The sequence below is a fragment of the Trachurus japonicus genome, chromosome 22 (genome assembly GCF_045865225.1).
Source record: "Trachurus japonicus isolate A0001 chromosome 22, Traja_1.0".
In the NCBI taxonomy this organism is placed as follows: Eukaryota; Metazoa; Chordata; class Actinopteri; order Carangiformes; family Carangidae; genus Trachurus; species Trachurus japonicus.
Genome location: NC_140928.1, coordinates 2,591,226 through 2,613,882, shown reverse-complemented (window position 1 = coordinate 2,613,882; position 22,657 = coordinate 2,591,226). Strand labels below are relative to the sequence as shown.

At 41.6% G+C, this 22,657-nt stretch overlaps 4 protein-coding genes across 4 annotated transcripts in view; 1 reads left to right on the top strand and 3 right to left on the bottom strand.

Moving 5' to 3' along the window:
* LOC146963225 (nuclear factor 7, ovary-like) overlaps window positions 1–22,657 on the top strand; it is a 59,709-nt gene that overhangs the window by 3,021 nt on the left and 34,031 nt on the right. The gene's annotated exons all lie outside the window — the stretch shown is intronic.
* Window positions 348–10,294, bottom strand: LOC146963228 (E3 ubiquitin-protein ligase TRIM35-like). Its single transcript, XM_085767982.1, has 3 exons — window positions 10,196–10,294; window positions 7,565–8,653; window positions 348–352 (listed from the first exon to the last, which is right to left on the bottom strand). The coding sequence occupies exons 2-3, from the start codon at window positions 8,634–8,636 to the stop codon at window positions 348–350; spliced, it is 1,077 nt and encodes a 358-aa protein (XP_085624108.1). The 5' UTR covers window positions 8,637–8,653; window positions 10,196–10,294.
* On the bottom strand, window positions 12,712–14,289 carry LOC146963227 (E3 ubiquitin-protein ligase TRIM39-like). Its single transcript, XM_085767981.1, has one exon. The coding sequence runs from the start codon at window positions 14,287–14,289 to the stop codon at window positions 12,712–12,714; it is 1,578 nt and encodes a 525-aa protein (XP_085624107.1).
* The window catches only part of g2e3 (G2/M-phase specific E3 ubiquitin protein ligase), a 28,779-nt gene continuing 27,423 nt past the window's right edge, over window positions 21,302–22,657 (bottom strand). The window contains exons 16-17 of the mRNA XM_085767671.1: window positions 22,483–22,654; window positions 21,302–21,686 (exon numbers count right to left, since the gene is read on the bottom strand). Of these exons, the coding sequence (XP_085623797.1) occupies window positions 21,316–21,686; window positions 22,483–22,654 (543 nt within the window). The 3' untranslated portion in view covers window positions 21,302–21,315. The remainder of the gene's footprint in view (window positions 21,687–22,482; window positions 22,655–22,657) is intronic.

Here is a 22,657-nt window from a genome sequence, read left to right as displayed (position 1 = left end):
TTTATTTATTTTTTTTACGTGGTTCTTGCCTCACTCCCGAGGTCCTATGACCAGCAGATAGACACCATCCTTTCCACTGTGGTGGTGCAGTTCAGTAACATGGAAGATAGAGCCGTATCGCCCGTTTAGTAGCATATAGCTCAAACACTGGCAATAGTGTATTAGGTAGTGTTAGCCTGCCTCCACCTATAAGTCGCTAATTAGCTTTTAAGCTCAATCACTGGTAAGTGTTTATGGGTTTTTGTGTTAGCCTGCCTCCACCTAAAGTCGCTAATTAGCTTAGCTCTAACACTGGAAGTGTATAGGTAGTGTTAGCCTGCCTTTTTTATTTATTTATATGGCACCTTTCATGCTAGAAGCAACACACAAATACACACAGTGACATACAGACACATAGAGACATACCCAACTCACATACACCTACACACACCCACATACACACACACTCACTTCACAGGAGGAAACACTGGAGATAAAAACTAATGGACTAAGACTATTAAGACAGTAAACGCTAAAAACTAAAACAGTTGATGAAGGAAAAAATCTCTATTTGGGCCGTTGAGTTGTCCCGCACCACTTTAACAAAATAAACTCAAAACACGCATAAAAGATAAGAAAAATAAAAGCAAGGAACTTCATGCAAAGCATTACACTGCGAATGGCTTTACTAAATGAATTACAATTATAAAACATTACCCTTTTAAACAAGTAAATCAAACCTTCCCATTAACTAGTCTGCAATCCAGTCCTCCCATTAAGCTGCCCTGCTCTCCCTGCCTTCCCTCCCACCAGGGGAGGAGCAGAGAGAAGAGGGAGCTCCTTGGTTTTATGTTCATATTCAGTCTAATAAAAATAAAAAATTGTATTTAAAGGCTGAACTGATCACTTCCTGTTCCTGTCACCCCCAGATTGTGATTCATAACAGAGATCTAAGATACAAATGAAAATGTGGCGTAACTTTATTTTGAAATTTGATTCATGCTTTTGTTTTTTCACCAGTTAAGAGAAGAGAGAAGTAGGAGGAGGAGAAAGAGGAGGAAGAGTGTGCTGAGTAAAACCACATTGACATCACAGCTGAGAGGAAATGTTGACTCTCACCTGTTGATTATTGGTTACTGACGATCAGCTGTTGATTGAAGGACATTGTCTTATATCATCATCTCTCATCTCCTGTGTTTTGTTTTTTCTCATGTCCTTTCTGCTTTGCTTTCTTGAAGTTAGAGGAAAGAAAGGTGTAGTAAATGAATAGAAAAGATGGAGGAACAGAGCAAAGGGGAAAATAAGATGGAAAAAACAAGATAACAGTGTAATATCTTTGTGTTACTTCAGGATGGGCTGACAGTAGAGTCAGGTTTATGTTGTTGTAACATTACATGGGCATGGCAGCATCACCTTAATTCTACCACTACTGCACTACTAGGACTTACCTGTATATTACATTTAGCTGAGCCCATGCTGCCACCTATTGGCACATCTCCAACATGACAGCAATAACTTTCCCCATCTACTGCAGAAAGACAATGGGAAAGGAGGAAAACTTTACAGGAAAACAGGAGACACCTCACCTTTGTCTGACGTAAAAGCTCAGCCAAAAGTCAACCGGCCTGTTTTTCCTGAAGACGTTCATCAGACATGGACAGAAAAGATCAAGTGCATCAAATGACTAATAATAACTGTTGAACACATAATAAACCTGAAACATACAAAATAATGTCTCATTTTCAAAATGCCTTAATCTGACACCATCACATGTGGGTGACATAACATTTCACAGTCCCAGGTGGCCACATACATCCAGCTGCATGTTGTATTTCCACATCTGTTTAATTATAGTCCACAAAAAAGGTGTACCGTAACAACTATTTGCCTTGAAAGATGCAGTGTGCAATCAAAGTGACTGCACACTGATTTACTACAACTTTGGCACAATGAAGCAATATAAAGTTTAAATAGTTGTGTTTTCTTAAGTCTGCTAAAAAGGCCAATAATAATACTGACAAACCAATTTATTTAACCCGTGTTTTTACACTGATAATTCTCAGTCTGTAACATCTGGGTTTTGTAACTCCATGTATTTCAAATTTTCACTGGTGCTTAGGTAACAGTAAGTACACAAACCTTATGAAAACCAATAGTGAATGAGCTGAACATTTAATGTTACAAAATCATTGGTCCTTTGCATTACCGTCATTCATCTTAAACGAGTGTATCTGAATCGATGGCCGCCTCATAACACAACAGAGGCAATCACATTATAATGAGGGAACTTACCAGATTCAGCAGACCGTAGTAAAACAGCGTTAAACCGCCGGACCGTTATCCCGCTCTCCTGTGATGTGACCACCGTAAAAAAAAAAAAAAAAACGTCCGCCGCGTCGTCTCTGTCACCGGTCTGGTGTTCAAACCGAGGCGGTGTAACTCATCATACTGCCAACAACAAGCAGTCATTGGTATGAGAAAAGTAGCTGTTTATGAAGCAAAAGTTTAAACTTAAGTCTGCTAAAAAGGACAATAATAATACTGACAAACCAATTTATTTAACCTGTGTTTTTACACTGATAATTCTCAGTCTGTAACATCTGGGTTTTGTAACTCCATGTATTTCTAATTTTCACTGTTGCTTAGGAACCAGGAAGTAAACAAACCTTATGAAAACCAATATGGTGAATGATCTAAACATTTAATGTCACAAAATCACTGGTCCTTTGCATTAGCAAAAGCAACCTTTTGCTCGTACCACATTGAAAAGTATGTGCATATCTGTCTGTGGAGTGAAACTTTGGAATAGCTTACCAGAAGATATTAAAGATAGTAAAAATGTTGCCCATTTAAAAACATTGTTTAAAAATAATATTTTTGAAAAGTACAGAAGTGAAAATGTTAAGAGCAACAAAGGGAAATAATTAACTTAATTTTGCAACAAACATGAAGTTTTCTTGTTTTTTAGCGTATATTTGTAGTTGAGGATTGATCTGGGTTGTGTAATGTAACCTAGGAAATTTCGACCTGTTTTGTTTTTGAGTTGTGAAGGTTTGTGGATATAGGATGGTCGGTGAGGGACGTACTGTGTAGGTATATGTGTGTATGTATGTATGTGTGTATATGCGCCATTCCGATCAGACTGCGTATGGTTTTTATAATGAAATGAGAAACGAGGGTGCAGCGGTTATAAGCTTTGCTTCAGCCGCAACTCTTTTCGACTAGCTATATAGTATTTGTTACTACCTTGAATTTGTTTTGTTGAAATTTTGATGCTGTGATCGAAATAAACACTCATTCATTCATTCATTCAAAATTCATTCATTCATTACCGTCATTCATCTTAAACAAGTGTATCTGAATCGATGGCCGTCTAATAACACAACAGAGGCAATCACTTTATAATGAGGGAACTTACCAGATTCAGCAGACCGTGGTAAAACAGCGTTAAACCGCCGGACCGTGATCCCGCTCTTCTGTGATGTAACCGCCGTAAAAAAAAACGTCCACCGCGTTGTCTCTGTCACCGGTCAGCCCGAGGCGGTGTAACTCGTCAAAAATGCTGCTTATACTGCCAACGACAAGCAGCCATTGGTGTGAGGAAAGTAGCTGTTTATGAAGCAAAAGTTTAAACTTAAGTCTGCTAAAAATGACAATAATAATACTGACAAACCAATTTATTTAACCTGTGTTTTTACACTGATAATTCTCAGTCTGTAGTCTAACAACTGGGTTTTGTAACTCCATGTATTTCAAATTTTCACTGCTGCTTTGGTAACAGAAAACCAATATGGTGAATGAGCTGAACATTTATTGTTACAAAATCACTGGTCCTTTGCATTACCGTCATTTCGTTGTTTTTTATTCCCAACGAATTCATCTTAAACGAGTGTATCTGAATCAATGGCCGTCTCATAATATAACAGAGGCAATCACATTATAATGAGGGAACTTACCAGATTCAGCAGACCGTAGTAAAACAGCATTAAACCGCCGGACCGTGATCCCGCTCTCCTGTGATGTAACCGCCGTAAAAAAAACCGTCCACTTGCCTTGTCTCTGTCACCGGTCTGGTGTTCAACCTGAGGCGGTGTAACTCGTCAAAAATGCTGCTTGTACTGCCAACAACAAGCAGCCATTAGTGTGAGGAAAGTAGCTGTTTATGAAGCAAAAGTTTAAACTTAAGTCTGCTAAAAAGGACAATAATAATACTTACTGACGAACCAATTTACAACCTGTGCTTATACACTGATAATTCTCAGTCTGTAGCCTAACATCTGGGTTTTGTAACTCCATGTATTTCTTACTTTCACTGCTGCTTAGGAACCAGTAAGTAAACAAACCTCATGAAAATCAATATGGTGAATGATCAATGATACAAAATCACTGGTCCTTTGCATTACCGTCATTCATCTTAAACGTGTGTATATCGATGGCCGGCTCATAACATAACAGAGGCAATCACATTATCATGAGGGAACTTACCAGATTCAGCAGACCGTAGTAAAACAGCGTTAAACCGCTGGACCGTTATCCCGCTCTCCTGTGATGTGACCGCCGTAAAAAAAAAAAAAAAAAAAAAAACCTGTCCATCGAGTCGTCTCTGTCACCGTCTTGTGTTCAACCCGAGGCAGTGTAAACTCGTCAGAAATGCTGAAATACTGCCAACAACAAGCAGGAAAGTAGCTGTTTATTATAAAGTGAAAATGTCCGTTGAACTGGTAACAACCGGTTATAACGGTTCTGCTGCTGCCACACAGCCCCTCCCCCCACCGAGGAACCGCAGGTAGCTACTGGACAGTTAGCTTAGCTAGCGCCCGAAAATACGTCGGTCTGTCAGTCTGGTAAAACATAAAGTAAAGTTTTTACACCTCTCAGGGTTAAAAGTTTAAAACATAGCCTACCTTCTTCCACTTTATCTCCAGCGACACAGTAAATCCACACAGTAGCTGTAAATAAATAGCCCACTCTTCACTCCTTCACGAACAGCAGCGGTGGGAAAGAGCGGCCGGCCGTTTGAAGCGGTGACGAGCTTTCACGTTCTCGTATGACGTCATGACGCAGAAAGTTGTCACGCACCGCAATCACGCAGTAGCCTATATCTATCGCTCTGGCCTACTCTATTTATGCTCTTCCTCCTTATTACAAAGTAAAGTCACTGTAAATGTGGGCTGTTTTTGTTTGACTGTGTCTTTTTTATTTTGTTTTATCTATCTGTTTACACTTGTCTATGAGGACGTATGCTGAAGAAGTGTAGTAAAGTTAGAACTTCAAGGTAATTTAACTCTAAATTGCCGGTGCATATTCTCATTTGCCCAGGTCATAGTATTTCAAAGGAGGTTAAATCGAAAGCAACTGGACTTAGTTATTTGTCTAGACAAATAACTAAGTCCAGTTGCTTTCGATTTAACCTCCTTTGAAATTAACTCTAAATTATTCACACAGTCAATTAGATTAGTGGAACATACTTAGACTGGATTATTAGCAGGCATGAAAATGAGTCAGGGGTGGAACAGGTGAGAAGGATACGAGGGCCCAGGGGCATGCTCCCCTGGAAGAAAATTTTTAATAGGCCTATTTCATATTTAAAAGCATCAATCTGGTGCATTTTGAGAAGAAAACCAAGCATTATTACAACAGTATGAATGTAATAAAGTGATACATGGTCACATTATGCTATATAATGAGACTGACCACTTCTCTCATGAAATGCACTGCTGCAGAATGAAAAAAGCAAGCTCTTAAAGCAGAGTTCCCCAAATTTAGGCTAGGGCCAAAGTATGTCAAGTGTGTTAAACCGAGGGCCAAAAGGTTTTTTTGCCAGTAAAAGTTGATTTTTGCACAGATAATGTTGCTGCTGCTGCTATTATTGTTGATAAAACTGAAGACAAGCTGTAGTACATTCTATAAGTAATAATTTAGCATGCCTAAGAATATGCAGGCTTGAAAAACAGCCAGTGCCCGAACGTAGAGCAGTGCACACCTTATTTCTCATGTTGCTCTTGTAGAGTGAATGTTTTTATTAAATTCAAGGCTCCCTTCAGGCGCCAATTTCACCAAAACATTAGTGATTTCCATGGCTGTATTTTTTACCCACACGGTCATATCTGTTCATGTGTTTGAGACTTTATCACCTGAGGCAGATCAGAATATAAAGTTTGTTGAATATAATCGATACTCAGCTGATTAAATATGTTGTTCCTGATCGTTTTATTGGATCTCAATCAGTTTACATAGAGACAACAATCAACTCAATATCTATGAAAAACAAAGCAAATATGAAGTTGAGAAATTGAGTGAAATCATTTTACAGATGAAAAGGTCGACAATAAACAGTTAAAGGGATAGTTCACCCTAGAATGATATTTCGCTCATTATCTACTCACCCTCATGTTGACTAAGGGCTGGAAGAAGTTTCAGAGTCCACCGTCCCTTCTCTGAGTTACAGGGGGTCTTGGTGTAGCAGTGCATGTCCATATAACGGTTGCAAAGGGACACCGGAGCTCTTCGTAAAAAAACACACACAAAAAAACATCCAAATACCTCCATGATGCTCGTATGTAATGTCCGTCTTGTGCTGAAGCCCCAAATTGCGTAATTGTCCCGAAAAAAATTAAATAAGTCTATATTTTAAGCTTGTTTGTAGCGGAAGCTTCTCGAAGCTCCCCTTCCTGGTCCGTCCAAATCTCGCGTGATTCGCAGTAACCGCACTGACGCATGCTGACGCCGGCGCAAATCACGCGAGATTTGGACGGACCAGGAAGGGGAGCTTCGAGAAGCTTCCGCTACAAACAAGCTTAAAATATAGACTTATTTAATTTTTTTCGGGACAATTACGCAATTTGGGGCTTCAGCACAAGACGGACATTACATACGAGCATCATGGAGGTATTTGGATGTTTTTTTGTGTGTATTTTTTTACGAAGAGCTCCGGTGTCCCTTTGCAACCGTTATATGGACATGCACTGCTATGCCGAGACCCCCTGTAACTCAGAGAAGCCATGGAGGACTCTGAAACTTCTTCCAGCCCTTAGTCAACATGAGGGTGAGTAGATAATGAGCGAAATATCATTCTAGGGTGAACTATCCCTTTAAGAAGAAGAAAGTGGAAATAAAACCCAATGTGAAGTCAAAGAGAAATAAAGAGTGTTGGTAATAATGAGGCAGCAGGAGGACAGGTGCAGTTTAACAGGTTTAATTCTCTGACTTTTCTCTTTAAGAAATAAACTACATGATAAATATGATCATCCTCTTTATCTCTAACTGCTCTGCTCCACTGTCACTGACACCTTCACTGGTAACAGCTTCAATGGGACTTTATCGCAAGTGGCAATATATGGAAACATCTTCTCAGTGAAAGTGTGTGTGAAGGTGTGTATGTGTGTGTTAGTATCAGGATCAGAGAACGACAGTTTTCCTTTGTTGAAGTCCAGATTCACTCTGATCCTCTGGTGCTTCTCCTGCTCTGGGAGATAAATGCCTGGAGCTGATGGTGAACCTACTCTGTATTTACCTCTACAGCAAAGCAATCTCCATAATCCTAGAATCTGCAGTCCCCTTCTCTTCACAGACTCTGGTGACACACCCAGTTCCCAGTCTGTATTGTCTCCAGCCTCGACATCCCAGCTGTGAGTCCCTGAGTTGAAACCCTCAGAGCCCAGGACAGGATGGTAAATATCAAACCTCTCTGGATTGTTAGGAAGCTGCTGTTTGTCTCCTCGTCTCACACTGGTCAGATCTTCAGACAGGATGAGTCCTCGATGAGCAGTGTTTGGGTCCAGAACCACAGGACTGTAGGAGACCATGTCCTTCATCTTGTTCCAGATGTTGAAGGTCAGGTTGCCCAGATGCTTGACCTGGTCTATCAGAGCTCCTGAGTCCAGCTGTGGATCATCCAGCAGCCTGATCTGCTGTTCGAGCTGCTGGATTTTTTCCGCGTCAGCCTTGTAGTTGAGCATGAATGAGACATCTTCAGCTCTCAGCTCGTCCTCTGTGGCTGTGACTTTCTGTGAAAGAGCTGCTATCTCTCTGCTCAGAGCCTCCATCTTCTCCTTCATCCTCCGACTCTTCTGCTCCTCTTCCTCCCTCAGTGCAGCCATCCTGGCCTCCTCTTCCTCTTCTAGAAACTGGTGAAGCTTCTTAAACTGCTCCTTAATCTGCCTCTCTGTGTGTCGGGCCTGGACATGAAGGTATTCTGCTGTTTGATCAAACTCCACTTGAAAACCCTTTAACTTCCACCTTATGAACTCAAAAGCTCCCTCACAGATCCTCTTGAGGTGTGAAGCAACTTCATCGGTGGGTTCGAATCTGTGTTTTTTGTGTTTTTCTGAATCTCTGCAGACGAGACACACTAGCTGCTGATGGTCCAGACAGAAGAGTTTGAGTTTCTCAGAGTGCAGACTGCAGAGAGGCTCTGAAGATCTCTGCTCTCTCTCTAGTAAGAAGGCCTCACACAGGTTCTTCAACACCAGGTTACAAGGTGGTTGTTGTCTTGAAGATCTTGTCTTACAAACCGGACACAGTCGATCTTGTTTCTCCTTCCACCATCTCTTCACACAGTCTCTACAGAAGCTGTGGCCACAGGACAGAAGGACAGGATCTCTGAAGACCTCCGTACAGACCGCACAGCAGAGATCCTTCTCTAATCTGGAATCCATTTAGTCTGTGAGAGAAGCTGAAAAGACAGAAGACAGAAAATAGAGTCAGTCATGGCTCCCCTCCCTCCACTACGGTGGGTAACTACTACTACTACTCATTAGTGAAATACTCCTGTCCATGTTTGTGATTGGTCAGATGCTGCAAACTCTGCCTGTTCCATGTGAACAAGGGTGATGGTGTCATCATCATCATCCTCATATCTAGACTGGGAAACCCTGGGTGATCAATGAGTTAATCGAGGGGGTGGATCAGACTACATACAGACGTAATTCACAAGCGACCATATAGTCCAGGCAATCTAGCTCATTTTGGAGCCAAAAATAGAACTAGGCCTAATTGTAACATAATGTTTTTCACCATACATCATTTCTATGAGGTGTCCAGAACAACATACTAAAAGTCCTAAGAAATCCTAGTTGGGGAAATATGTTTAATTCTCATCAATCCAAGATTGATTTACTGTATAAAGTCTATGGTGTCAATAAGACCAGACAACAATACACTCCAATGGGGATATTTCTTTTCCTTTACTCCCACCATAATGTTTACACAATGAAAGTATCCATGAAATGTAACATTTTTTGTATTACAAGTTTCTTGCTAAATTAATTTGAATATGCAAACGAGCTCAATAGTGTGTATGCATAGGTTAACTTACTGAATGGACATGAATGTGTTAGTTATTTGCCCCCTGTTTTTGCTGCGGCTTTATAGCTTTTTGACCATAAGTCAATTAGCGTTGCGCTCATTTGCATATTTAAAATTAATTTTCAAGAAACTTGTAATACAAAAATTTTTACTTTTCATGTTTACTTTCATTGTGTGAAGTTTCATTGTGGTAGGAGTCGGGGGGGGGGGGGGGCGGGGGCTGTTTGGGTGTATTTTGGGCATATTTGATAAGTGTGTGGCTCCTTTGCATATTCAAATTTATTTTCAAAGAAACTTATAATACAAAAAATGTTACATTTCGTAGATACTTTCATTGTGTAAAGTTTCATTGTGATAGGAGTAAAGGAAAAAAATAGCCCTATTGGGGTGTATTGTACTGGCATTGATGAGAATAAAAACATATTTCCCTCTTAGGACTTTTAGTATGTTGTTCTGGACCCCTCATAGAAATGATGTATGGTGAAAAATATTCTGTTACAATTAGTCTGTTGGAAAACGTTATTTTGCCTCCAGGGACTAATATTGGGTCAGGCAACTTGCTTTGACTCTGGCTGCAGCATGGTGATCCAGTCACCATAACACTTCAACTCTTTGCATAATGTTACTTTAGTGCATGATTAAAATAATACAAAATAATTTTAAGTAGCATAATTTCATAACTGCATTTCTAACGTTCACAACAAAGCAAACCGTTTGAAAATCGGTGAAAAACTGAGTGAGTCCTGGTTATTTTTAGTAGACCATGCTCCAGAGGGTTGAGGCTCTGAGGGAGGGAGCGGACTGAACCAAGATGGCGGCCGTGTGGAGACGCCGCGTCGCAGCAGCGTCCAGTAAAGTCATCTAGTCTTCTACTATGGAAAACCAAACCCCAGACTTTAATCAAACTCACCTTCAGTGTGGAGTGTCGGCAGGTTGAAGCAGCAGTGTTGTAGCCGGACTCACTCACAGGAAGTTGTTAGTTTGGTCTGAAGCTGAAACTCCTCTCCTCGTCAGTCTGCTGTGAATGAAGGGGAAGCAGCTGGGATGTTTTCCCGGGTAAGGGGGCGGAGCTTAAAGAGAGTAACGACACGCATTGGTCCAATGGAAGCGCCTCCTGATGGTGGAATATGGGTACTGCAAAATTAATCGCCCCTTTGGGGACAAATAAAGAGATTGATTGATTGATTGATTGATTGATTGATTGATTGATTGATTGATTGATTGATTGATTGATTGATTGATTGATTGCAAAAGCGCCCAAGAACTGACATCTCTGCATTGTTGGTGAATGAGCAAGTGCGGTATTTTCAATAATTTAAAGGGACAACGAGGAGTTTCGGTTATTTAAAAAAGTCTCATATTAATGTGGATGAATCTACGTTACCACTTGTTAATGGGCCCAATTTCGATAAATCTATGGTTTTGTCTCTATGGTTATTTTGTTATTATTAGTGGTGGTGGAAATGCTGGGCGAGCCGACCAGCGTTTCTTTACTTTCGGTTTCGTGGCGAGTCATGAGAATAACGCCGCCGAATCGCCGTTTATGGTCGGGACTACAGCGGTATGTGATCGTCTTCGAACCTCTGACTTTAATTCTTGATGAATGAAAACATGAGTCCGTCTTGCGCCGGTCAAAGAAATGTACGGTGCGCGCGGAGGCTCATAAACTCCTCGTTGTCCCTTTGAGGACATTAGATCACTCACGTTAATAGCATCATCGAGGATCCTTTACAGATAAACATTAACACATAGGCTAGTAAAAAAACTAAAAAAAAAAAGTTGTCTACATTAAACATTTTTGCTCATTTTCTAAAAAAAGTGAAATAAAAAATAAAATAAAAGTGAGAGAAACAAGCACAAACAGAAACAGCCAATAAAAGATGAACACGTCTATGTACAATAAAAACATGGCAACGCTAAAAACAGCTTTTTAAGGCAAAGTTATAAAATCAAGGAGACACAGTTTGTAACATGTTGTAATGCCACAGTTTATTGTTTCTTTTGGATCCCAATTAGTCTTCATTGAAATGGAGACTATTCTTCCTGGGGTTCACATTAAATCAAACAGAGACAATTTAAACATTACAGCATTTTCACAAAAGAATTACATTAAGTCATTCAACATAGATGTATTAATATGATTATAGAAGAATTATAAGAAAAACTAGAAAATTTCCTCTGTGTGTGTGTGTGACTGACTTGACACATATGAGCTGCATCCTGTATCAGCCTGATTGATCGTGTGTGTGTTTACAAACATGTTAACGAGCTCCAGGTGGATTGTTTATGAAGTTAACGAGCTCTGGCCTGAGGCTCAGACGTTACCACGGCAACTTGAGGTGGTTGCCAATGACGATAGGGGCCCCCCAGGCTGAGGCAGACAGAAACGTCGAGAAAAAGAGTGATTTTCTGCCTCTGCACTGGTCTCACATTTAGGCTTACTGTGACAAAACGGTAACTCCTATCAGAAAAAAACACAGACCATCATCACTGTAAGGACTTCCTGAAAAATTTGGTAGGATTTGGTATTTCTACAGTAAATATTTTGGAGACGCTGGCAATTTTAAAACATCGGTCCGTTCTGCTTCTCTCAGAAAATCTTTGTATTGGAGTCAATGAGGAGCAGAGACAGACGTGGCCGCACTTAGAGGCTGATAATTTAAATTCTGTAAGTCTCTCTGATATTTTGAGCACATGGTGAGAGACAGAACAAGTTTGTCTACAATTTTCTGAAAAAATTATGTGTGTAGAGTGTAAATTGTGGCCGGGCCGAGTGTGGAAAGAGAAAAAATCTGGAGTTTTTCTGGGCTTTCTCCCACTCTGACCGATGATGTCACCCACTCTGACACGAACATTCCGTGCAATACACACCCATTATAATCTCATAATTTCTCCAAAAATGATCATGGTCATTGATCAGGGATTGATCAAAAACTATATGACCTATCAAAACGTGGAGTAATACGCCAATACACAAGACTTGTGTCTACTGTTTAAAGTTTAAATGGAGTCTCTAGGTGAAAGTATGCCTGAGCAGTAGACGTTTGTAAAACTAGAATTATATGAAAAATTACATGAAGTCACTCGAAGTAAATGTATTAATATGATTATATAAGAGTTAGCCTACATGAAGCATTAAATGAAGTTATTCAACATAAATGTATTAAGATGATTATAGAAGAGTTATATGAAGCATTAAATGAAGTTATTCAACATAAATGTATTAAGATGATTATAGAAGAGTTATATGAAGCATTAAATGAAGTTATTCAACATAAATGTATTAATATGATTATAAAGAGTTCAACATAACTTCATGACGAATCACAGCTTCCTTCAGTTTCACTGTAAAACTCGACATTCCAACAGTTGTTCAGAGTTCTGATTCTTTGTCAGACCTCAAACTTAATCACTTTTTGTCAGCCATCATCTATAGTAATAATCACATCGATGGGTGATGTGACGGCGGCGCCCGTGGTGGTTGCTGGCCTGCTCCATGGAGCTCCTGAAGGCCCGGTAGGAGGAGGTCGCTCTGAGGGGAGAGTCCCTCCTCCTACTCCATCGCCTCCTCCTCGGTCTGCCCGACTCTGAAAGAGGAGGAGGAGGAGGAGGAGAGGGCTGACAGTGTGACACTGAGACCTTCACTGGTAACAGCTTCACTGGGACTTTATCACCTGTGTTAATACATGGAAACATCTTCTCAGTGAAAGTGTGTTTGAAGGTGTGTATGTGTGTGTTAGTATCAGGATCAGAGAACGACAGTTTTCCTCTCTTCATGTCCAGATTCACTCTGATCCTCTGGAGCTTCTTCTGCTCTGGGAGATCGATGTCTGGATCTGATGGTGAACAAGCTGAGTATTCACCCTCATTCAATAATATCGTCCATGATCCAGACTCTATCTCATCTCCCTTCCTCTGCACAGACTCTGCTATCACACCCAGTTCCCACCATGTACTGTCTCCAACCTCGACATCCCAGCTGTGAGTCCCTGAGTTAAAACCCTCAGAGCCCAGGACACAGCAGCAAGTATCAAACCTCTCTGGATTGTCAGGAAGCTGCTGTTCATCTCCTTCTCTCACACTGGTCAGATCTTCAGACAGGATGAGATCTGGAGGAGCAGTGTTTGGGTCCAGAACCACAGGACTGTAGGAGACCATGTCCTTCATCTTGTTCCAGATGTTGAAGGTCAGGTTGCCCAGGTGTTTGGCCTGGTCTATCAGAGCTCCTGAGTCCAGCTGTGGATCCTCCAGCAGGGGGCGCTGCCGGACTCTTTCCACTGCAGCCTTGTAGTTGAGCAGGAATGAGACGTCTTCAGCTCTCAGCTCGTCCTCTGTGGCTCTGACTTTCTGTGAAAGAGCTGCTCTCTCTCTGCTCAGAGCCTCCATCTTCTCCTTCATCCTCTGACTCTTCTGCTGCTCTTCCTCCCTCAGTGCAGCCATCCTGGCCCCCTCTTCTTCTTCTAGAAACTGGTGAAGCTTCTTAAACTGCTCCTTAATCTGCCTCTCTGTGTCTCGGACCTGGACCTTAATGTGTTCTGCTGTTTGACCAAACTCCAATTGAACTTCTTCAAAACCCTTTAACTTCTTCTTCAAGGGCTTCAGAGTTTTCTCAAGTCTCTTCTTGAGTTTCGAAGCAGCTTCATCGATGGGTCTAATTCTGTGGTTTTTGTGTTTTTCTGAATCTCTGCAGACGAGACACACTGGCTGCTGATGGTCCTGACAGTAGAGTTTGAGTTTCTCAGAGTGCAGACTGCAGAGATCTTCTGAAGATCTCTGCTCTCTCTCGAGTAAGAAGGCCTCACACAGGTTCTTCAACGCCAGGTTACAGGGAGGATTTATTCTTGAACTGCTCTTACAAAGTGGACACAGTTGATCTTGTTTCTCTATCCACCATCTCCTCACACAGTCATTACAGAAGCTGTGGCTGCAGGACAGAACAACAGGATTTCTGAAGATCTCCGTACAGACCGGACAGCAGAGATCCTCCTCTGGTCTGGAAGCCATTTAGTCTGTGAGTGAAGCTGAAAAGACAAAAGACAGGAAGTAGAGTCAGTCATCCCAAGCCACACACCTATTTCCATTTCTTTTCCCCACAAAATAGAAGAGTTATCCAGTTTACAAAATACAAAAAAATGGGACCATCCAACAAGAATCTATAGATATAGCTATGAGCCTTCTAAAACTCATGTGGTGGAAAATAGCTGTGATTAGTATTTTCCTTGTTATGAGTAGTAACGTAGTCTTTGAAGTAGTAAAACCTTGTTGCAAACCTGTTAACTCCATTAGTGGAGAAATGTAATACTGCCTACAATAAACCTGGGGGGCAGGGGAAGGACACTCGGATGACCCACAAACAACTTTACTAATTGCTCTAGGTTGTAAATTCCTACAGAGAAACCGACAACGGGGGTATTTCTTGAGTTAACACATCTGTTGGATTGTTTTACTGTCTAATATAGCTAAAAGTGCTTGTAGCAATAAACTTGGGTGCATGCTACTTCTCCAGTCTTGTTGTCTTTTCCCCGTTGTTTATGCTCCGTCTGTGTGAGCTTCAGAGAGGCAGACAGACTACTGCAGTGGTTCTCAAACTTTTTTTTTTTTTTTTTTTTACATCAAGAACCCCTAAACACCAGAAATACACAAATATTTGTTCTGAGATTGATGTGTATGGTCAAATTAGGGCCAACTGCGTACATTTTTGGAAATATTGTAGTGAAATTTCTGGAAAAAGTGGTACAATTTCTCCAAAAATGTGTAAACATTTCTAGGAAAAAAAAAAAAAAGTGGTAAAATTTCTTATTAAAAAAGGCGCAATATCTTTGAAAAAACAAAAAAAAAGGTCAAAAAGTGGTCAAATTCCTTTAAAGCCCCTGTACAGACCTTTCATTTAGTGTTGATTTTGGCGGCCCCTGTGGACGAAAGCGGTAGTGTTTTGGAAACGTCAGAAAGAAGACGGGACTTGCTTTGAAAACTTTTTTCTTTAAGCAGTTATCTGCAGCGTGCATATGGATAAGGTAATGTATTGTGGTCCATTGATGTGTTGATGAAAAGAAGGGATCACTGCTGACACGTCTTCGCCTGTATTCAAAAAAAGAAGTTCATTAATTAACAAGAAGAACAGTGTACAAAAAAATGCCGAATCCTGGAACATCTCGAGTGTCAATATGAGAAGTTCTCTCGACTGGCCCAGAGCTCTGATTTATATACCTTTTCTGACTCCCCCATCTCCAGACAGAGAGGAACCTCCCGTCCAGATGGCCCTTGACCTTTTAACTTTTAGGTTAGAACGAACCCAATGCTCTGTTTCTCATGTCTCTTACCCATTAGAGAAGACAACAGGATCATTCAGTCATATTGAACCATGCATATCCCCTTATAGTCCAGTCATTTTATGAGAAAAGGTTAAACAAATTGCAACAGAAGCAAACTCAACTGATTTTATCTAGGCTATCTTGAAAAATTGCAGTCATCTTGAAATTTAAAGTGGTCAACTTGTCGGTTGACCGATGGAGTCAACTCATTCCAATTTTCATGCTGGTACCACCACAGCAACTTCACGTATACATGTGCCGTCAAAACGGTGCAATTTATGCAAATTTATTCAGATTTATGCAAATTTGCTCATGTTAACAAAGAATTTCAAAAAACTTGTAATACATTTTTTGTTTGTCTTAATGTAAGTAATCAACTCAGTAATTTTCATGGAGATATCTAAAGGTTAAAAATGTTACCCTATTCGTGTGAAAAAAATGTTTTATATGCGTATAAATGGGATATGTTTGGGTCTTTTTCTAAACTTTCCCCTAATGGGATTCTTCGGGGCTTTTTTTCCCTCACTCAGGACATGTTGAGGATACAAAATCAGTTGAGTTTGCTTCTGTTGCAATTTGTTTAACGTTGACCCCTTTTTTGGCTTAAAATTACTGGACTATTAGGTCAGATGACTTCTAATAAGCAAATATGGAACCCAATATGGAAGTAGAGCATCTGTCCACACACTCCTTCAGTTCCAAACAAGGCACACATAGCTACAGTACATACAAAGAAGAACATACAGTAGTTTAAGATATTCAAGTAAGAAAGTTAAGGTGTAATACACTACAGTATCTATTCATATCGTTTCGTCAGTGGTCCGACCCGACCATGCCTTCCAGAGATATATAGAATTAGATTACTTAGAAATAGCGTATCTTCTCACTGATGGGCTCATTTGCTGTTGTAGGTAACGGAGACACATCAGCAGACAATTTGCATATCCAGTTAAAAGCTCAGTACCAGGGCTTTTAAAAACAAAAAAGTGGTAAAATTTCTTGTAAAAAAAAAAATTCTAGAAAGAAGCTGTAGCGCGAATGAAGCGATGTTCCAAAAATGATCAAATCGTGCAATAGCCTACAAGTTCAATCAAAAAACATGCATGGACTGCTGCATGGGTATCAGTTGTCTTTGTCTCTACCTCTGGTGCTCTTCAGTGAGGATACCAGCCCTGATGAAGGCCTGTGGCCGCAACTCATTGGCTTGGTTTTAATTCGTTTGGCCATGCTGCAATAAAGGCTTTTTAAAATCACCTTCCTATTCTGAGTGCCTCAGTTCCTGCTTTTTTCTGGTATGAACCAAGTCCAGGTTTTGGTCAAACTCACCTTCAGTGTGTGGAGTGTCGGCAGGTTGAAGCAGCAGGGTTGTAGCTGGACTCACTCACAGTGTTAGTTTGGTGTGAAGCTGAATCCGATCGTCTCTGACTGAAGATTGAAGAAGTCTGTGACTCTGGGACTGGTGAAGAACAATAAACTGGTTCCTGGGATTGGTTTTCCTCAAGTGAGCCGGATGAGGGGGTGGGGCTTTGTCAAACTGTTTGAGTTTTATTGCACCTCTCTGGTCCACTGCTGATAACACTAAGTGCAGCAGCTCGGTTAAGTTTGTGGTTTTGTGAAGAAACTCAATGTGATAAATGTGGTGCAGCAAATAGCAGATGATCAGTGGAGCAGAAACACGAAGAGAAGAAAGTAGTCCAGTTCCTCAAACTTCTCCTGAAGTTCTTCAGTAAAGAGAAATGAAGAGCAGCAGCGACTGTTCACAAAAACTTTGTGTTGGTCTTTGTCTTTAAAGGTGTACAGAAAAGAAAATAGAATTTAAGCCCACTCCGGGTCTTAACATTAGTGTAATAACTCATCTATCAGACGATGTAGGCCAAACATTGTGCAAAATTCTATTTTTGAGTAAATCCGGGATGAAAGTGTGTATTTTTTTTCTCCGCATTGGATAATGCAGGCGCACGGATTATACGTCAGCCTGTACACGATTCACCAGCCACTGATATTGGATCCGTAATCCGTCATTCAAACGTCTGAGACACACACACACACCGAGCTCGGTCTCGCCCCAAGCTTTGAATATCCCGCCCGCTTGATAACGACCAATCAAATTCGTTTCCCTTACTCGGGTAAACTCGTGTTGCAGCTTGTGACAACTCGGCACGACAAACGGCCATTTATGTACACCTTTAAACTAAGGTTGGGTCTGGTGTTTTGTGCCCAAAAATAAGCATTAGACTTGTACAAATGAAATCCGTCTTAATCGTCACCTATGGGCTTCTAGTCCTGTGTGGGGGGGGGGGCTGTGTCTGCCTGTATTTTGGTCTTTTACTCTGTTTTGTTGTGCACGTGGACGTTTCTGGGTGGAGCTAGAGAGCATAGATATCTATGGCGAGAGAGTCTGTGTTTTCTCTCCAGCCAATGACGGAGCTCAGATGAAGCTACGTGCAGCAGAGTAGGAGGGCTGGGGCTGCTAGCTGCGCTAAGCTCCTAACGAGTGCTAGCACGTCTCTCTCTCTTAGCAGCAGCAGTCAGACTGTATTTCTTTTTCTTTCTTTTTCTACAGATTTTATCAGAGGCCTGATCGATAAATCGATAGATCAATAAAAACACAGATGGCAATGTGGTTTGTGTCACGGTTTATGATCCACAAGAACAAAGAGAAAACAAACAGATAAATAAGAAGAAAGAGAAAGAGTCAGCTGGTACAAACAGAATCATGAAGTTGGTTCTGATCCAGATTCGGCTCATTGTGTTTAAGACAGACGCAGAAAAAAACTGAACCATTTCATTAAACTATAAAGATCAAAGTCCGTCTGATAAACGAGACTTTGGAGCTAAAATAGATGAAACTGTGATTTTGTAACGTTTATCTACAGTTTGATGGTTTTTTAAAAAGGAAATAAAACTTAAAAATAAAAAACAGAGAGCCACAGAGAAATTAAAACACTGTGAAAAATAAAAAATACAAAAGTGTTCATATCAAAAATATATCCATCAAACAGAAGAGGAAGTACTGATGGTGTAATATGACCTCTTTCAGAATAAAGTGTTGCATATAAATATCATTATTATTGCATTAATGCTGCACCATCGTGTATTTGTTGGTTTAATGTTTATATTCAGTTTAATAAAATAAATAATTGTGTTTAAATGCTGAACTGATCACTTCCTGTTTCCCTCAGATTGTGATTTATAACAAAGATTTCAGATACAGACAAAAATGTCGTTAACTTTATTATGGAGCAATTTGGTAAATTTTTTTTTTAAATTTTTCACCAGTTAAAGGGACAACGAGGAGTTTGCCGGTCCAAGAATTTCACCGTGTGTGTGGGGGCTCATGGGAAATTTAGTGTGAAAACACTTCGCTTTCCAAAACTCCTCATTGTCCCTTTAAAAAAATGAAAATAAAAAAACCAGGATGTTATAACACGTTATTGAATCTGATCAGAACCCTTCTTTTTCTGTTTTTGAAGGGATACGCCAACATTTATTTATTTTTTTACGTGTCTTGCCTCACTCCCGAGTCCATGACCAGCAGATAGACACCATCCTTTCCACTGTGCGTGCAGTAACAAGGGAGATAGAGCCGTATCGCCGTAATTAGCTTAGCTCAAACACTGGAAGTGTATGGGTAGTGTTAGCCTGCCTCCTACCTGAGCCAATATCAGCAGTCAGAAGCTGATTTCATTTTAGCTATAACTCTGTAAATATATCACTTTATCAACATTTCAAACATGTTTAGGTGAGAAAGTAGCCGTTTAGATCAGCAGTGTGTCGTTAATTTGTCTAAATACCAGCTGTTTATAATTTTGTTGGGACTTATTTGGCACTACTCAAGCTAGCCGTTGTGACCAACGCACTTCCGGTTACTTTCATAAAATAAAACACCCGTTGCCCTTTACATACAGAAAACCATGAGGATAGAATTTGTGCTTTTACTTTGAAACAGGAAGCTAAGCTACCCTCGATGTAGCTAGATTGAACCAAAATAAAGCGTCTTTGCTTGAACCCTCCGTTTTGACCGATCTGGTCCCGTTAGCGGCATTTGACCGCTCAAGATGCCTTACCGGAGAGTTTTGTCAGCTCTGAGACGAAGATCGGCCCGTCGGTTTCCGTTTAGAGTGGCTGAAGAGTTTCTCTGATGACTTTAGGTGGAGGCAGGCTAACACTACCCATACACTTCCAGTGTTTGAGCTAAGCTAATTAGCAACTTTAGGTGGAGGCAGGCTAACACTACCTATACACTTCCAGTGTTTGAGCTAAGCTAATTACGGCGATACGGCTCTATCTCCCTTGTTACTGCACGCACAGTGGAAAGGATGGTGTCTATCTGCTGGTCATGGACTCGGGAGTGAGGCAAGACATGTAAAAAAAAAAAGTTGACATATCCCTTTAAACATTTTTGTTCATTTTCTAAAAAAGTGAAATAAAAAACAAAATAACATAAGAGCGAGAAAACGAGCAGAAACAGAAACGGCCAATAAAAGACGAACACGTCTATGTACAATAAAAACATGGCGACGCTAAAAACAGCTCTTTAAGGCAAAGTTATAAAATCAAGGAGAGACAGTTTATAACGTGATGATGTCACCGTGAGACGTTTGAGGTCTGGCAAAGAATCAGAACCCGGGACTTTTTATCAGCCATCATCGATAGTAATAGAGAGCCGAAGCGGAATTAGGAAGTAACGGCGCCATGGGTCCTTAATTCGGAAAAAGTCTCCATGCAAATCAACGGGAGTCCAAGTTTTATTTCGTGATCTGTTTTAATTGTGCTATGAGAAAAAAATATGTCCTCTACCAGGTTTCATGCAATCAGTAGTTGGTTGTAAAACGGCAACAGAAGAATGTATTTAGTGTGAAGACGCTCTACGAACTACAAATCTGGTGTCCCACAAAAAATACGTCACCAACCGATATGGGAAAGGGCGGCATTTGGTGTGTGACGTCACCTACGCAACTTGTAGTCTTTCTGGTTACGGACTAATTTTTCATGTCACTATATCACCGTTTAGACTAATCCGATGCTTGTAAAGTCTATAAAACCAATGATTGGACAAACATTACTATTTCTGTGTGCACATTTTTGTAATTAGTCATGGTTATCATAGATTAGCCGGGCTAACGGTTAGCTAGCTGTTTAACTTTAATAACTCAGTGACTCAATAAACGCTCCATGAAAAAATATTTTCTCCAGCGGATATCTGAGTTCCAACATGACTGAGCTAACTGGAGTAGTTTCATGTCGTGTCCCACAACGGGAGGGTTTCAACAGCTGACGTCCTGCTGTTAGCTTAGCTACCGCCGTTAGCTTAGCTACCGTTAGCTTAGCTACCGTTAGCTGTCCCTGTCAGCTGAGCCACTGATGCTTTCTAGACTCTGTGATTCCCCCAAACTGAATAAATACAACACATAGCAACACAAAACACACACACAGAAATAGTAATGTTTCTTCAATCATTTCAGATTTGTCTAAACGGTGATAGGGCGTGAAAAATATGATATATAGCTAAACTCTTGTTCGTTACTACTGTTCTCATTCAGATTACAGCTGGTTTTCTACCAGGAAGTAGAATGTAAACAACAAGGAGATTCGGTCTATTCAAGTAAAGTGTTACCGACTTTTTCCGAATTAAGGACCCATGGCGCCGTTACTTCCTGCTTCTCTATAATCATATTGATCGATGATCGGTGACGTGACTGCGCCTCCTCCTGCTCCTCTAGCTCTCCGTGGGGAGGAGGTGCACGTGGTGGCTGACGGCCTGCTCCATGGAGCTCTTGAAGGCCCGGTAGGAGGAGGTGACGGGCAGGAGGAGGCGTTTGGAGGAGGAGTCGCTCTGAGGGAAGAGCCCCGCCTCCCCCCAGTCTCCTCCTCCTCCCTCCTCCTCCTCTTTCTCCTTCTTCTCCTTCTTCTCCGTCCTCCTTCTGCTCCTCCTCCGTCGGCCGGGCTCCTCCTCCTCTCCTGGAGAGGAGGAGCGGAGCGGGTGGAGGAAGGAGATGGAGGGAGGAGGGTGGAGGCCGACGGTCGGAAGAACATCTGCTCCTGTGGAGAAGAGGAGGAGGTCCTGGAGGGAAACGGAGCTCCTCCCAACTGAGGAGGAGGAGGAGGAGGAAGGAGGAGGAAGGAGGAGGAGGAAGAGGAGGAGGAGGAGGAGGAGGGGGGAGGATGAGAGGAGGAGGAGGAGGAGGAGGAGGAGGAGAAGGAGGAGGAGGAGGAGGAGGAGAAGGAAGAGGAGGAGGAGGAGGAGGAAGAGGAGGAGGGTGAAAGAGAGGAGGATGAAAAAGAGGATGAAAAGGAGGAGGAAGAGAAGTAGAGGAGGAGGAAGGGGGAGGATGAGAAGAGGAGAAGAGGAGGAGGAAGAAGAAGAGGAGAAGAGGAGGGGAACGAGAGGAAGGGGAGGATGAAAAGGAGGAGGAAGAGGAGAAAGAAGAAGAAGAAGGGGGGAGGATGAGAGGTGGAGAAAAGGAGGGGAACGAGAGGAAGGGGAGGATGAAAAGGAGGAGGAAGAGGAGGAGGGTGAAAGAGAGGAGGAGGAAAAAGAGGATGAAAAGGAGGAGGAAGAGAAGTAGAGGAGGAGGAAGGGGGGAGGATGAGAAGAGGAGGAGGAAGAAGAAGAGGAGAAGAGGAGGGGAACGAGAGGAAGGGGAGGATGAAAAGGAGGAGGAAGAGGAGGAGGGTGAAAGAGAGGAGGAGGAAGAAGAAGGGGGGAGGATGAAGATGAGAAAGAGGAGGAGGAAAAAGAGGATGAAAAGGAGGAGGAAGGTGGAGGAGGAGAGAAGAGCACAGAGGAAATGTTGATGATCAGATGTTAATTCATCAGTCATTGATAATCAGATTTAAATGATTAGTTATTGATTATCAGAGCGCTGAGCAGCAGCAGTTTCACCTTCACACTCGAGCAGGAAGTGCTTCCAGAAGGAGAGGGCGAGCGCCTCCCGCTCCGTCCTCTCCGGCTGCGGAGACGAGTCGACGGTGAAGAGCTGAGCCAGCGTCAGAGCAGAGAGACGCTCGGCCGCCTCGCAGAAGACCGGCCGGAACGACGACGGGAAGAGCTGCACCTG

What these genes read in the sequence shown, in the direction of transcription:
- LOC146963228 (XM_085767982.1), bottom strand. Translation starts at nt 8,636, where the DNA reads ATGGATTCCAGATTAGAGAAGGATCTCTGCTGTGCGGTCTGTACGGAG.
- LOC146963227 (XM_085767981.1), bottom strand. Translation starts at nt 14,289, where the DNA reads ATGGCTTCCAGACCAGAGGAGGATCTCTGCTGTCCGGTCTGTACGGAG.